This window comes from Pipistrellus kuhlii, unplaced genomic scaffold (assembly GCF_014108245.1).
Source record: "Pipistrellus kuhlii isolate mPipKuh1 unplaced genomic scaffold, mPipKuh1.p scaffold_m20_p_7, whole genome shotgun sequence".
Lineage (NCBI taxonomy): Eukaryota > Metazoa > Chordata > Mammalia > Chiroptera > Vespertilionidae > Pipistrellus > Pipistrellus kuhlii.
The window spans coordinates 43,872,813-43,888,100 of NW_023425573.1; the positions used below are offsets into that span (position 1 = coordinate 43,872,813).

The 15,288-nt window shown below is 39.9% G+C and overlaps 1 protein-coding gene across 1 annotated transcript in view; it reads left to right on the forward strand.

Annotated features, from left to right (window-relative positions):
- SCN3A (sodium voltage-gated channel alpha subunit 3) overlaps positions 1 to 15,288 on the forward strand; it is a 119,075-nt gene that overhangs the window by 21,798 nt on the left and 81,989 nt on the right. The window contains exon 3 of the mRNA XM_045575277.1: positions 13,981 to 14,294. Coding sequence (XP_045431233.1) covers positions 14,031 to 14,294 — 264 coding nt within the window. The 5' untranslated portion in view covers positions 13,981 to 14,030. The remainder of the gene's footprint in view (positions 1 to 13,980; positions 14,295 to 15,288) is intronic.

The window sequence follows — 15,288 nt, forward strand, 5'->3', positions numbered from 1 at the left end:
AAAATAAAAATGCCAAGTATAATAGGAAGTCAGTCAAGAATAGAATGTGTGGAAAATGCTTTGTCTCAGAGAAATAATTTTTATTTGTCAGTAGACATTTGAGTGAAGATTACTTAGCTTCTCTGTGCCTGAACCTCATTTACTTTAAAGTCAAGGAGTTGGACTAACTGTCAAATCCAATGTATGCCTCTTAATTAGCATCTTGGAAATTCCTCCTTTGGCATCCATATAAATGCTCTGACTTCTTTGTCTAATACCCTCTGTGTTCCCTCTCCTTAAAAATTGGTAGTCACAGGAGTCCTATCTCTTCATCTTTCCAATTTTTATCCTATACGATGTAATGCATATTCTTAGCTTCAGTTTCAACCATTGATTTCTTAATATTTCCCAGCCCAGATGGCTTTCCTAAGTCTCAGACCCCTATTCTAATTAGACACCCAGTTGTCTCACAGGCATCTCAAATTAGATAAATCCAAAACAGAATTTATTATCATGCCCTACAAACCTCCACTTCTCTGTTGGGTTAATGACAATCTGGGAATGAGCTTGTAGTTCTTCCTTCTCTCTCCCTCAAATCAAGTCATCACGAAATCTCAATGGTTTTCTCTCTCCTTTTGCCTTGAAGACAGTTTTGGCCATGATTTGTTTTCTCTCTGACTTATTGACCTACTGTTTTCTAGACGCTGTGCTTACCCTCTAGGTGCATTTTGTCACTTACTAGTATATGCATTAGCTCTAAAGTATGCACTATTAATATCTCCAAATAATGCAGATAGTGTGCAGTTAGGTCACCTAAAAAGTATAAAGATAAAAAACAATTGTCCAAGATCACACCGCTAAAACATAGCAGAACCAGAGCTTGAATACTGTTCTTTTTTTTTTTTTTTAATATACTTTATTGATATTTTACAGAGAGGAGGAAGGGAAAGAGATAGAGAGCTAGAAATGTGGATGAGAGAGAAACATCGACCAGCTGCCTCTTGCACACTCCCTACCGGGGATGTGCCCGCAACCAATGTACATGCCCTTGATCAGAATCGAACCTGGGACCTTTCAGTCCGCAGACCGACGCTCTACCACTGAGCCAACTCGGTTTCGGCCACATTATTTTCTTAATAATACCAAGATGGCATATGCCTTTTCCTGCTATTTTGGTATTTGTACTCAACTGCCAAAGTCCTGGGGGCTGCTAAAGGCTTAGCAAGAATCAAAGCAGCAGCAATGAACTGAAGCAGTCCACATGTCGGTTCACGTAAGAACATCAGTGATGAAGCAGTACCTATTACTAACTTTATTAACAATATCGAGTCTAAAGAACACATAGTTTTAATATTCTGTATGATGAAATGGGAAGAATACAGAAAGCATTTCTGCTACATACAGAAGCACATGATTGCCTCAAGGAAAAGCACTTGTCTGATTGTGAGTCAGGAGCTGAATGAGCCACTCCTATCTTTTCATAGAACACATTTTCACTGAAAACAGAACTGACAAACTATGGTTATTCAAACACAGGTATGTTGCAGATATTTTCTCAGAAAATGAACAAAAGGTAAGCCTTTCACTCCAGGAAAAGCAAATGACAGCATTTGTTGACAGTGAAAACTGGAGCTTTCAAGTGGAAATTGGAGTTTTGGAAAACTTTTACCTGCCCCTGGGAGCTTGACAGCCTCCCAACGCATTATCACTTTTCTCGTGAGTTCAGTGATGATATTAACAAATGTTTTTGAATGATACATAATGAAATTTGTCAAACTTTGGAAAATATGCATAATAATGTGCCAATATTGTCTAGATTATTCATTTATTATAGATGGGATAAAATCCATACAAAGGGCAAGATCAATTAAAGTTCATTAATATAGCTTTAAGCTCCATTTTCTATTAATTTTATTTTTGTATTTTTTCTTTATTAAAGTACTAGAGGCCTGGTGCACAAAAGTCAGCCTGGCCTGCACCTTCTTCAGTCTGGGACCCCTCGGGGGACATATGACTGCTGGTTTAGGCCCAATCCCTCTACTGACAGTCAGACATCCCTCTCTCAATCTGGGACAACTGGCTCCTAACACTCACATGCCTGCAGACTTGATCATCCCTACTTTGCCCAATGCCCCTACCTTGCCCCCCTCCCTTCCTGATATCCTCTAACCTCTCTGCCTGCCTGATTTCCCCTACCTGCTTCTGCCTGCCAGCATAATTGCACCTAACTGCCCTCCCCTGCCAGCCTAATCTTGCCTCTAATTGCTCTCCCCTGCCAGCATGATTGCCCCTAACTGCCTCATCACCCCCAACTGCCCTCCCCTGCTGGCCTGATTGCCCCTAACTGCCTCTGACTTGGCTCCTACCATTGGCTTTGTCTGGAAAAAGTCGGATGTCTGAAGGATGACTGGTCGACCTGGTCTAATTAGCATATATCCCTTGTATTATCTAGTATAGATAGATTACATAAAATAGGATTGCTTAAATTGGGGGGAGGGAGCTTTTTCAGTAGGATGAGATGCTCTTGGCAGAAAAAACACACATATAATCACTATATCTGGACTGATAGCCAGCCATATCCACTATACTACCAAACTGATCATTAAAAAATTGAATTGCTTTCTTACACCTTACACCAAACAGCTGTTGCCCTTAAAACACCTCCTCAGCCCCCACCTTAGGTTCTTCCTTCACAGTTCACCCAGAGTAGGTTCTGATTGGTTGATTTCTATGCCAATCAGCATCAAAAGCTCCACCTCCTAGGCAACTATTGGCTCCTCACAGTTCATCCAGATTTGGTTCTGACTGGTAAGTTTCTATGCCAGTCAGTGTCAAAAACTCTTATCTCCTAGGCAGCCTTTGACTCCTCACAATTCACCCAGATTTGGTTCTGATTGGTCAGTTTCTATGCCAGTCAGTGTCAAAGGCTTCACCTCATCAGCAGCTATTGGCTCCTCACAATTCACCCAGATTTGGTTCTGATTGGTCAGTTTCTATGCCAGTCAGTGTCAAAAACTCCAACTCCTAGGCAGCCATTGGCTCTTCACAATTCACCCAGATTTGGTTTTGATTTGTCGGTTTCTATGCCAGTCAGGGTCAAAAGCTCTAACTCCTAGGCAGTGATTGGCTCTTTGCAATTCACTCAGATTTGATTCTGATTTGTTGATTTCTATGCCAGTCAGCATCTCCAGGCCTATCTCTGGGCCTGATCATAGAAGCAGGGCTGATCAGCAGCCCTCGTGGAGGCCCAGAGAGAATAGAGGCCTGGCTGCTGGCAAAGCCTGAAGAGAAAAAGGGAGGCAACAGCTGATGAACAGCTGCCACAAAGGCTGGGATCAGACTCTGACTCTCTTCTCAGGCCTCTCTCCAGGCCTGATCCGCAGCCCTTCAGCAGTCAGTGCTGGGTCACCATCCCCGCACCAGTGGCACTCAGTGCCAACCCAACACTGACTGCAGGACTGACTTCTGGTGTTCTGACCAGCTTTCCATCATTTTGAATGTGAGGGACCCTGTTTCTTTATATATATATGTCCTGATCCCCCCCATTTTCCACTCCCCACTAGTCTCCTTACCCCCTAGTGTCTGTGTCCATTGGTTATGTTTGTATGTATGCTTACAAGTCCTTTGGTTGATCTCTTCTCCTTTCCCCAACCCTCCACTACCTTACCTCTGAGATTTGATGGTCTGGATCAATGCTTCTCTGTCTCTGGATATATTTTTGTTCATCAGTTTATTTTGTTCAATATATTTGACAAATGCGTGAGATCATGTCATATTTTATCTTTCTCCAACTGTCTTATTTCATTTAGCATCATGCTGTTGCAGGTGGTAGGAATACCTTCCTTTTTACAGCAGCATAAATTCCACTGTGTAGCTGTACCACAGTTTTTTAATACACTCATTTGCTGATGGGCACTTAGGCTGTTTCCATATCTTAGCTATTGCAAAATGTGCTGCTATGAACATAGGGGTGCACATATCCTTTCTGATTGATGTTTGTAGTTTCTTGGGATATATTCCTAGAAGTGGGATCACTGGGTCAAATGGGAATTTCTTTTTTTTTTTTTTTTTTTTTTTTTTTTTTTTGAGGAACTCCTACTGTTCTCCACAGTGGCTGCACCAGTCTGCATTCCCACCAGTAGCGCACAAGGGTTCCTTTTTCTCCACATCCTCACCCACACTTATCATTTGTTGATTTGTTGATGGTAGCCATTCTGACAAGTATAAGATGGTACCCCATTGTCATTTTAATTTGCATCTCTCAGATTATTAGTGATTTTGAGCATGTTTTCAGATGTTTCTTGATTTTCTGTATGTCATTTGTTGATTTGTTGATGGTAGCCATTCTGACAAGTATAAGATGGTACCTCATTGTCATTTTAATTTGCATCTCTCAGATTATTAGTGATTTTGAGCATGTTTTCAGATGTTTCTTGATTTTCTGTATGTCCTCTTTCAAAAAGTATCTATTTAGGTCCATTGCCTATTTTTTGATTGGGTTGTTTATCTTCCTTTTGTTAAATTGTATGAGTTCCCTGTAAGTGTTGGAGATTAAACCCTTATCGGAGATAACATTGTCAAATACGCTCTCCCATGCAGTGGGCTTTCTTGTTGTTTTATTGATGGTTTATTTTGCTATTCAGAGGTTTTTTATTTTGATGTAGTCTCATTTGTTTATCTTTTCTTTAGTTTCCATTGCCCTAAGAGCTGTATTGGTGTAGAAATTGCTTTGTATATGTCTGATATTTTGCTGCCTGTGGAATCCTCTAAGATTTTTATGGTTTTCTATCTTACGTTTAATTCCTTTATCGATTTTGAGTTTATTTTTGTATATGGTGTAAGTTGGTGGTCTAATTTTATTTTTTTGCATGTATCTGTTCAGGTTCCATTTTAAAACTAATTATTAAAAAAAAAAACCTGCCGTTTGTAGTTTTAATGTTTATCCAAGAAGAATATCACAATTGCCTGAAAAGGCAATTAACTTAAAATTCTCCTCTTCCATATATATATATATATATATATATATGATAATTTATATGTGAGAATTTTCTTAATTTGTTTTAATAAAAACAGCATATCTCAACAGATTGAACTCAGAAACAGATATAAAAATCTAGCTTTAGCCCTAGCTGGTTTGGCTCAGTGGATAGAGCATTGGCCTGTGGACTGAAGCATCCCAGGTTCAATTCTGGTAAAGGGTACATGCCTAGGTTGCAGGTTTGATCCCTAGTACAGGGTCTGCAGGAGGCAGTCGATCAATTATTCTGTCCCATCACTGATTTTTCCATCTCTCTCTCTCTCTCCCTTCCTCTCTGAAATAAATAAGAATATATATATTAGGTCTAGTAATAATTAATGTCGTTTCCTAATACTTTTTTAAATCGAATTTATTTAAACAATACAACAAAATTTAATCAACAATTTAGTTGCCATTGTTTTCTACTACTTGTGCCCAACACTCAGGAAGCATTTTAATCCCTCTGTTGTAAAATTCTTGTGATTTTGATGCAAAAAATTCGGTCAATGCATTTTTGAGGCATTCTTCATTATTAAACTTTTTTTCAAGAAGAAAGTTTTGCAAAGAACAAAACAAATGGTAATCAGAAGGGGCAATATCAGGAGAATATGCAGGTTGAGGGAGAACTTCCCATTCCAACTGGCTCAGTTTTTCAGCAGTGAGTCTTGCAGTATGTGGTCGTGCGTTATCGTGGTGAAGAATTATGCCCTTCCGATTAATCAGCGCGGGTTCTTTTTCTCTTAAAGCTTGGGCTAACCTTTCCAATTGGGCACTATACACTGCACTTGTAATGGTTTGGGTAGATGGTAAAAGTTCATAATGAAGAATTCCTTTAAAATTCCACCTAACACACAACATCACTTTTTTTGCATGCAAGTCAGGTTTTGGCGTGGGCTGCGGAGCCTCATTTTTGTCCAACCATTGAGGCCGCCTTTTCAAATTAACATACAGCACCCATTTTTCATCTCCAGTAACAATTTGCTCTAAAAACGGCAAACGGTTTTGACGAGAGAGGAGCGAACTGCAAATTGTGACTCTTTGATGACGGTTGTTGTCGGTCAACTCATGAGGAACCCATTTTCCAAACTTTTGGACTTTGCCAAGTGCACACAATTGATTGGAAATTGTTTTTTGTGAACAATTTAAAGTTGTCGCAAGCTCTTGTTGGATAATTTGAGGATTTTGCACCAAAAGAGCTTGAAGAGCTTCTTGATCAAAATTGGACACACGGCCTCGACCACTCTTGTCATCTAACGAAAAATTTCCCTCGCGACCAACGCTGGCATTTTCTGGCACTAACTGCATCTTGACCAAGAGCACTACAGATGTTTTTTGCAGCCTCACTTGCTTTTCTTCCTAATTGGAACTCGTAAAGCATGCAGTGCTGAATATGCTCTTCATCTGCCATCTTCTTAGCCCTAGTTTTGCAACAAAAACCAAACCAAACACAAACTTTTTCAAGCAAAACTTGTTAATTGCACTTCACACGTTCTGTAGATACCATGTGTTTGAAGGTTATGTCAATACAAGTCAACTCCAAGCAAGATTTTAAACGAATGTTTAAAAACGACATTAATTATTACTAGACCGATATTTTAAAAGAATCTAGCTATATTTCATTAAGCTAGACCACATGTGTCAAACACAAGGCCCGTGGGCCAAATCCGTCCCGCCAGGCCTTGCAATGTGGCCCGCACCGCGCTGTCATCACTGCACTCCGCTGCGTTTCCATCACAATGACAGTTTATGACTGTTCAGTAAACCATTCGGCCCGCGATTTAGGCTGGATTTTAGATTTTGGCCCCTTCTCTGATTGAGTTCGACACCCCTAAGCTAGACAATGAGGAGATTTGCCTAAATGTAAAACAAATTCATTCTCACTCAATTCTTTTCATTTGGGTTAATATAGTTATTGTCACTAAACATTTGTTTTACTAGTATATATAAACATACAATAGTTTACTATTAAGTTAATAAACATTTATAAATTTTTCTTTTAATTTTGAATATGGTAAACATGGGTAGATAAGTCCCCCCATAAACAAAAGCTCTTTGAGGTAACCAATGATTTTAAGGGTATAAAAGGATCCTGAAATCAAACTTTAGAAAACCGTTTCTTCTAAGGTTAGTTCCTATTTGTCTACACTTCAAACTGCTACCATCTTTCTAATCTTCAAATTGATCATGCCACTCCCCATCCCTGGCTTACCTTAGTGTGCTGTACAAGACCTTTAGTGATCTATATCCTGCCTAACTTTCTAGCCCTTCCTCTTCCCACTCCCTTTTGGGCAGGTTAGTCTCCATGCATAATAAACTTCTTATAGTACCTCCCAACTCTCTGTGCTCTTTGTTATTTCTAGATCCATGAACATGCTGTCTTCTTGCTTAGATGTCTCTACAGATAGGCCTTTCTACTAACCCTCCCTCAACTAGTATCACCACATCTAACTGGTCATATCCCAAATAGTCTATAAAACCTACCTCACTATCCCTTCCTCAGAGAAACTTGCATGAACCACACCCCTCCTTCCTTTCCTTCCCTTGGCAGAAGAAATTGTTCCTTTTTATGGAGCGCAGAAATAGCCAGCTATATATAATTGCATTATAATCATTTGCATAAATACCTGTCTCTCCCAAGAGACGGCCAGCCCCCTAAAGGCAGGGACCACAGGTATGTACTCCAAGCACAGTACTAATGCACAGTAGTCTTTCAATAAATATTCCCTGAATTATCCTAATTCCCTTCCAGGTTTGAACTTCTGTGGTTCATCCCCATAACAGGATAATTTGAACCACAATCCTTTTATTAATTAACAGAAGGATGCTTTTGCTTGACTCACACACATTCCCACATAAAGACACTAGTGTTAATCTAAGAGATCATCTCAGATCTTTTTTATTCTTATCTTTTTTGTCCTTGTAAGGACAGTTCTGGAGAAAATTTGGAATATTAAATTTGATGTATTTTAATAAATTATAATGCACATATATTCATTAATAATATATATTCCACACCAAGTCATTGGCAGGAATTAATTTTTAAAAGTCTGCTCTATTAGGAATATAAAATTATGTAAGAGTTTTGTATAATAAGATCACAAGGAACAAAAGAGAAGAAAAAATTTTAAACTAGAATTAAAATTAAAAATAGAACTTCCAAAGAACTAGGAGAGGTTTCTAAACAGCAAAGCTGCAGGTGGGGCCACCAGAAACTCTTCTCCCAGTCTCTGCCTATCAAAATAGTTCCCCTTTCAGAGGAAAAGCTGAGTTGGGTACTGGTTGGCTTCTCAGGATGTAAGAGACAAGAGTATAGGAATTTCAAAGAGACTTCTTTGCTTCCTTTTGACCAAGACTCAGATTCTTTATTCTAGCCTTGATAAGTGAACATGAAGGTACAGAACTATTTACTTTTTAAATAAATATTCATGATTTTGTGATGGTCCTTGTTCTATAACATTTCAAAGAAATCAGAGTCATCTCCAAAGATTATTGAAAGATTTCCACATTAAATGTTTTTAGCCTAATTTCATTTTAAAACTTAGCAGCCAGGAGAGTCCAATTAAATGAGTATTTTTTAAAATAAATCTTTATTGTTCATATTATTACAAATGTTCCTCTTCCCCCCCTCCCCCACATTGCTCTCCTCCACCAGGTTCCCACCCCACCCTCTCTGCCTTTTCCCCATCCCCCATTGTCCTCATCCATAGGTGCACAGTTTATGTTCAGTCTCTTCCCACAACCCCCTCTCCCCTTTCCCCTGAGAATTGTCAGTTCATTCCCCTTCCATACCTCTGATTCTATTATATTCAACAGTTAATATTGTTCATCAGATTTTTTTTTAATTTCCTTGGATTTTAGATTCTCTTGTTGGTAGTTACATATTTGTTGTTCATAGTTTTTATCTTTATTTACTTTCTCTTCCAAAAGAACCTCCTTCAGCAATTCATATAATTCTGGTTTGGTGGTGATGAATTCCTTTAGTTTTTTTTTATTAGTGAAGCTCTTTATCTGGCCTTCGATTCTGAGTGATAGCTTTGCTGGGTAGATTATTTTTGGCTGTAGGTTCTTACTATTCATCACCTTGAATATTTCTTGCTATCCCGTCTGGCCTGCATGGTTTCTGTTGAGAAATCATCTGACAATCATTTAGGTGCTCCTTTATAGGTAACTACCTGCTTTGCTCTTGATGCTTCTAATATTCTCTCTTTGTCTTTTGCTCTTGGAATTTTGATTATGATTTGTCTTGGTGTGGTCTTCTTTGGATTCCTTTTGTTTGGGGTTCTGTATGCTTCCTGGACTAGTAAGTCTAATTCTTTCACCAAGTGGGGGAAGTTTTCTGTCACTATTTCTTTCAGTATGTTTTCGATATCTTGCTCTCTCTCATTTTCTGGGACCCCCATAATTCTGATGTTGGTTCGCTTGAAGTTGTCCCAGAGGTTTCTTACATTATCTTCAACTTTCTGGATTCTCTTGCCTTCTTGCTTCTGCAGAGGAGTGTCTTCTGCCTCTTTATGTTCCAAATCTTTGACTTGATTCTTGTGATCTTCCATTCTGTTTTTAGGACTCTGTATAATATTTTTTATTTTAGACAATGTATTCTTTATTTCTTGTTGATTCCTTATTATTTCTTTTTGATTCTTATTGATCCCTTTTCATATCCTCATAGGTCTAGGAAAGTCTTGAACAACCTTATAAGCGTGGTTTTGAACTCTATATCCAGTCGCTTTTTGTCCTCCATTCCTTTCATTTGTGATCTATTTTCTTGCCTCGGCATTTTTGCAGCTTCCTTGAGTTGGTAGCTTTAAAAGTCTCTGTGTTCAGCTTGGATGGGGCAGAGTTTCGGGGTGGAACCTACAGCCTTGGCTTCCATCAGCCTGCCCTATGCGGCTCCTGAGTCTCAGTGTTTTTCAGGGTCCTTCGGTACTCGCTGCAAGCACCTCTGAGAGTGAGGTGCCCTCGAGTTTTGCCTGCTACCAAACAGTCTAGTCTCTCCCCCATTGAGCCCAGAACTGGGGTTCAGTTCAGTTGGAAGTGGGATTGGACATGGGGTTCAGAGCAGTCTGGAGCTTTTGTCTCCTTCCCGCCAGGGCAATCCCACTGCACAGCCAACCGTCCCTTCTCTGTGCACAATGTGCGCGCCTCCAGGACCTCCTTTCGCCGCTTCCCTGGGTTTCCGCCTTACAGCCCAGCTTCCTCTGTATGCGCCTGGGTCCCCAGGGTCTGGCCTAGAACTGGGGCTCATCACTGTTGGGTCTGGGGTTCAGCACAGTCTGGAGCTTTTATCTCCTTCCTGCTAGGGAATGCCAGCCAGGCACTCAGCCACCCCTCCTTTCCGGCTCCGTCCTCTCCACGCGCAACATGTCTCCATACCTTAGGCTTTTACAGCTCCTCTGCTCTTCCTTCTGGTTTTCTCCTTGCTTCTCGTTGTAGGATTTCCAGTTGGTCGACTTTCCTGTAGTTCTGGGTAATGTCCATTTCATATTTTAGTTGTATTTTATTGAAATTGTTGTGTGTGGCTGCTGTTAGGTGTTTACCTGTGCAGCCATCTTGGATTCCTAAATGAGTATTTCTTGTGGCAAAGTGCTATCACATATACAATAAAGCACTTCAATGACACTGAGGTTGAGGAAGGTTAAATGACACAGGCAAACTGTTAGTGACATACTCAGTGCTAACCAAGATCTCTCATTCTGATTGCTACATGTTTTCCATTCCATTGTTGATAAAGAAACCACAATCATTATGAGCTCAAATACAAAAGCAGCCTTTCTTTTCCCCTAAGAAAGCTACCATGTTTCATAGAAACTTCTTAAGACAGGTTTGCCATGCTGTTCCATTTTCATTGAGCATTTGAGAATAACTTACCCATTCAATACATGACAGGCGATGAGAGAATCACGATCTTTGGGTATCTAAGACTTGCAGTTAAGGGCAAACTCCTTCCATACTCAAAAGTATAAAAGCTGTGATTATTCCACACAGCCTCGAGCTGGATCAATTATGTGCCCATCAAAACTGACATGATATAGAAGAAAACACTGATTCTGCTGTATATTAATAGTTGACTATTTTTGAATAAAACAGAAGAACTATTCTCAAACCTTCTGATTTGCATTCACATACCACTTAATGAAGTACAAAAAAAAAAAAAAAAATCACAAAACAACCCTACTCTGCCTCAAATCAGAAGGTCTTTTTCAGACCTAGTGGGGAAAATGACACGATTTTTGACAAATCTAATATTTTATGCCTTTGTAGTAGCAAGGAATATAATAATGTCATATTATAAATACAAATTTCATTTAAAAAGAACAGCTATTAAAATCATTTTTTGTCATTAGAACAGAATTTAGTTTAATCCAAATTTAAACTAAAAAATGATATAAAACTATACAATTTTTCTTATGTTACTATAGGATCAAGAGTTTCTGGATATGCAACAAACTGCTAACAATATGAAAGCCACTGGGGGATAGATAAATGACTATGGAGACCAGACTAGTGCAGACTAGGCAAGGGCTAGGTGGGAGGTCGGGGACAGGGAAAATGTGACAGATGACTTGGATGACTACTTTGATGCCGTGGTTTTAGATCATTCTACAAGATGACTGATGCACTCATATTTTGTGGTTATTGTTTCTGTTTTCTATCTTGACTTTTAAAATGTGATTTTTTGGCACAATCCAAAGTAACTATTAACTTATGATTCAAAACTTATGTAGCTGATTTCTTGTATTTTGGACAGTATTGTCACATTTCCAGAAGATAGAATTTTTCCTCCTTCCCTGGGAAACTGAGCAAGGTGACTCCACATGTCTGCCGTCTCTCTTTCCTCTCCCAGCCAGGTGGTAGGCATGTGTGAACACCCCCTTCCACCCTGTGCTCTTCACTTTCCAGCCCATTCCTGGAGCTCTGTGGTCAGTTGTGGTCCCAGCAAATCAAGACCTTACTTTAAAAAGTGACTCAAATTGTAAAAATGCTTGAAACCAAACAGGAGTAATAGCTGGAGGAACTGAGGATCATTAGATTACGATCACTGACACTAAAATAGTGTTTACTAATTCCAGAAACTATTCTAAACACTTAATGTAAATTCTTTTATTTATTCCTTACAATAACCTTGGAGGTCAGTTCTCTTATCCCTTTTTATGGCTGAAGGCTGAAGCACTGACGGTTACATTTTACAAAGTCATGTAGCTCACAAGTGACAGAGCCAGTGTTTAGAACAAAGGGTTCTAACTCCATATTCCATGTGTTTTAATTTTTTAAATTGATTTCAGAGAGGAAGGAAGAGGGAAAGAGAGATAGAAATATCAATTATGAGAGAGAATCATTGATCGACTGCCTCATGCATACCCAACATTGGGGATTAAGCCTGCAACCAGGCAGGTGTCCTGACAGGAAATCAAACCATGGCCTCTGGGTTTATAGGTCAATGCTCAACCATTGAGACATGCCAGTAAGGCCATATTCCATGCTTTTAACTACTACACCAAATGAAAGATTCAGGAAGCATCTGAAAATTGTCTTAGAATAGTTAAAGAGCATCAGATTAGAAAATGAAATAAATATACAGGGTTGGATAAAAGTAGAATCACAGTTCTGAGTATGCAAAATGCAGTGTTATTACTTATTAACTAGAGGCCTGTGCACAAAAATTCATGCACTCGGGGCGGGGGTGGGGGTGTCCTTCAGCCCAGCCTGTGCCCTCTTGCAGCCTTGGAGCCCTCAGAGGATGTCCATCTGCCAGCTTAGTGCTGCCAAGGAGGCAGGAGAGGCTCCTGCCAGACGTCTGTGCTCGCAGCCCTTAGTCTGGCTTGTGGCTGAGCAGAGCGCCCCCTGTGGGAGCACACTGACTACAGGGGGCAGCTCCTGCATTGAGCATCTGCACCCTGGTGGTCGTTTTCAGTCATTCTGCCATGATGGTCAATTTGCATATTACCTTTTTATTATATAGGTTTGCTAGAGGCCTGATGCATGAAATTTCTGCACTCGCGGGGAAGAGGGTCCCTCAGCCTAGTCTGCACCCTCTCTTAGTGTGGGACCCCTCAGGGGATGTCTGCCTGCTGGCTTAGGCCCAATTTCCTTCAGGGATAGGGCCTAAGCCAGCAGTCAGACATCCCTCTTGCAGTCTGGTGCTCTAACAGTCCAGGACTCCTCACTCCTTACCGGCCACCTGCAGCAGAGGCAAGAGAGGCTCCTGCCACCATCACTGTGCTTGCCAGCCGTGAGCCTGGCTTCTGTCTGAGTGGCACTTCCCTGGTGGGAGCACACTGACCAGCAAGGGGCAGCTCCTGTGTTGAGCATCTGCTCCCTGGTCATCAGTGTGTGTCATAGTGACTGGTAGTTCCATCATTCGGTCTATTTGCATATTAGGGTTTTATTATATAGGATTGTATTATTTTCCATAAGAACAACTGTAAACCTACCTTCCCCCATTCCTCTGCCATATTCTGCACTGTCTCAGAAGATGTCCCAGAAGGATCCGAAAGGAAAGCCAAAAAAGAAGCAAAGTCTTGACTTCCCTGTACCTGCTGCTGGTCAGACCTTCCCTGGAGAACCAGTGATCAATGATGCTGATGACTAGCACAGGGCTGGGTTATGCAAAACTTCTGTTCTATCCTGAGCTTCTATGAGTCAGTCTATAATATTGTCTTTCTTTAATGTCTTTATTTGGAGAGTAAGATGTGATAAAAGGAGAGGTGAGAGAAATATGAGTCCTGAAGTATTTTATTGACAAGCATTACTCTTTTTACCAAAAGTATACTACTATATTTTGGCTCAGAACAGAGTTTCAATAGACTTCTAGAAATTGGCTTATTGAAAACTTTAGATTGAATTATGATGTTTCCAAATTAAAAATTTGTGGTGTGCTACTTTTAAAACATTACTGGAAGGAACATTAAATAACATCTTGGATGATTTTCTTAATCCCTCTCATTCATTTGCTTTCCTAATTCTCATTCATTTTTGTTTGTTAACAGGCAATTCTTATGCAAGAAGCTAAACGTGATTAAATGTGCAGGATGAAAAGATGGCACAGGCACTGCTGGTACCCCCGGGACCTGAGAGCTTCCGCCTTTTCACTAGAGAATCCCTTGCTGCTATTGAAAAACGTGCTGCAGAAGAGAAAGCCAAGAACCCCAAGAGAGAACAAGACAATGATGACGAGAACAAACCAAAGCCAAATGGTGACTTGGAAGCTGGAAAAAACCTCCCGTTTATTTATGGAGATATCCCTCCTGAGATGGTGTCAGAGCCCCTGGAGGACCTGGACCCGTACTACATCAGTAAGAAAGTGAGTGTTGATTTCTTACTTCTGAACGTTCAGTTATGCTTCCAAAGTTTAGTCTTTTATTAAACACTTAACATTAATGGACTTTTCTCAGGCTCATATACATCCCACACCACATTCTGTTCAAATTTGATTCTATACGAAGCAGAAATGCTTATCAGAAATAAAGTCAAGATTGGGCTCCAGGGGAGAAAAGTGAAGAGATGGTTCATGTCTACAATGTCACAGCAACTGAGATAGAATTAAACTGGCATTAGCAAAGCAAAGCATCTGTTAATGTTGACATACCTAAGCAGATGGCATACTAGTACTTATCACCCGAGGATCTTGTTAAATACAGATTCTGATTCCATAGACCTGGGGTGGGACCAGAGATCCCAAGTGAGTCTCATGCTGCTTGTACATGGGACACATTTTGAGCCGCAAGTTTTAGAATGCTTTATTTAAAGCCACCACACAAAATTAAATTAAATTCTTCCTTTTAAACTAGTTTCATAGAAGGTGGCATGGAAAATATAGTAATATATTCCTAAAAAAGTAATTTATTCCAGCACGTTTCTATAGAAATTTTGAAATTTAGTTGCTGGATTATTACGCATGATGATGAGAGTGAGACATCCCCCAAGGAACAAGTAGACAGTTCTCCTATGAAAAGGATATATTTGCAAAGAGACGGAGTGTCACTTACTTTGACATGATTCAATGCATTTGCAACTTAAAGACAGGACGTATCTTTAAGCAAGGGAAATGGTAAGATAAATGGAGGGTGGGGAGAGAACACTGGAGATTAACATTAGCATTTTCTAAGGGAGACAGATATTTAGTAGTATCCTGAAAGCATTTATCTCCTCAAATGAAGGACATTTCATTGTAGGGGAGGTACAGTGGGCTACCTAACAAAGATGCTAAGAATTCTGAATCATTTATTAAGTGGGTTTTTTAAGGCTCCAACCTCAGCAAAAACCTTCTTATAATTTGTCTTTCCATAGATCTGCTT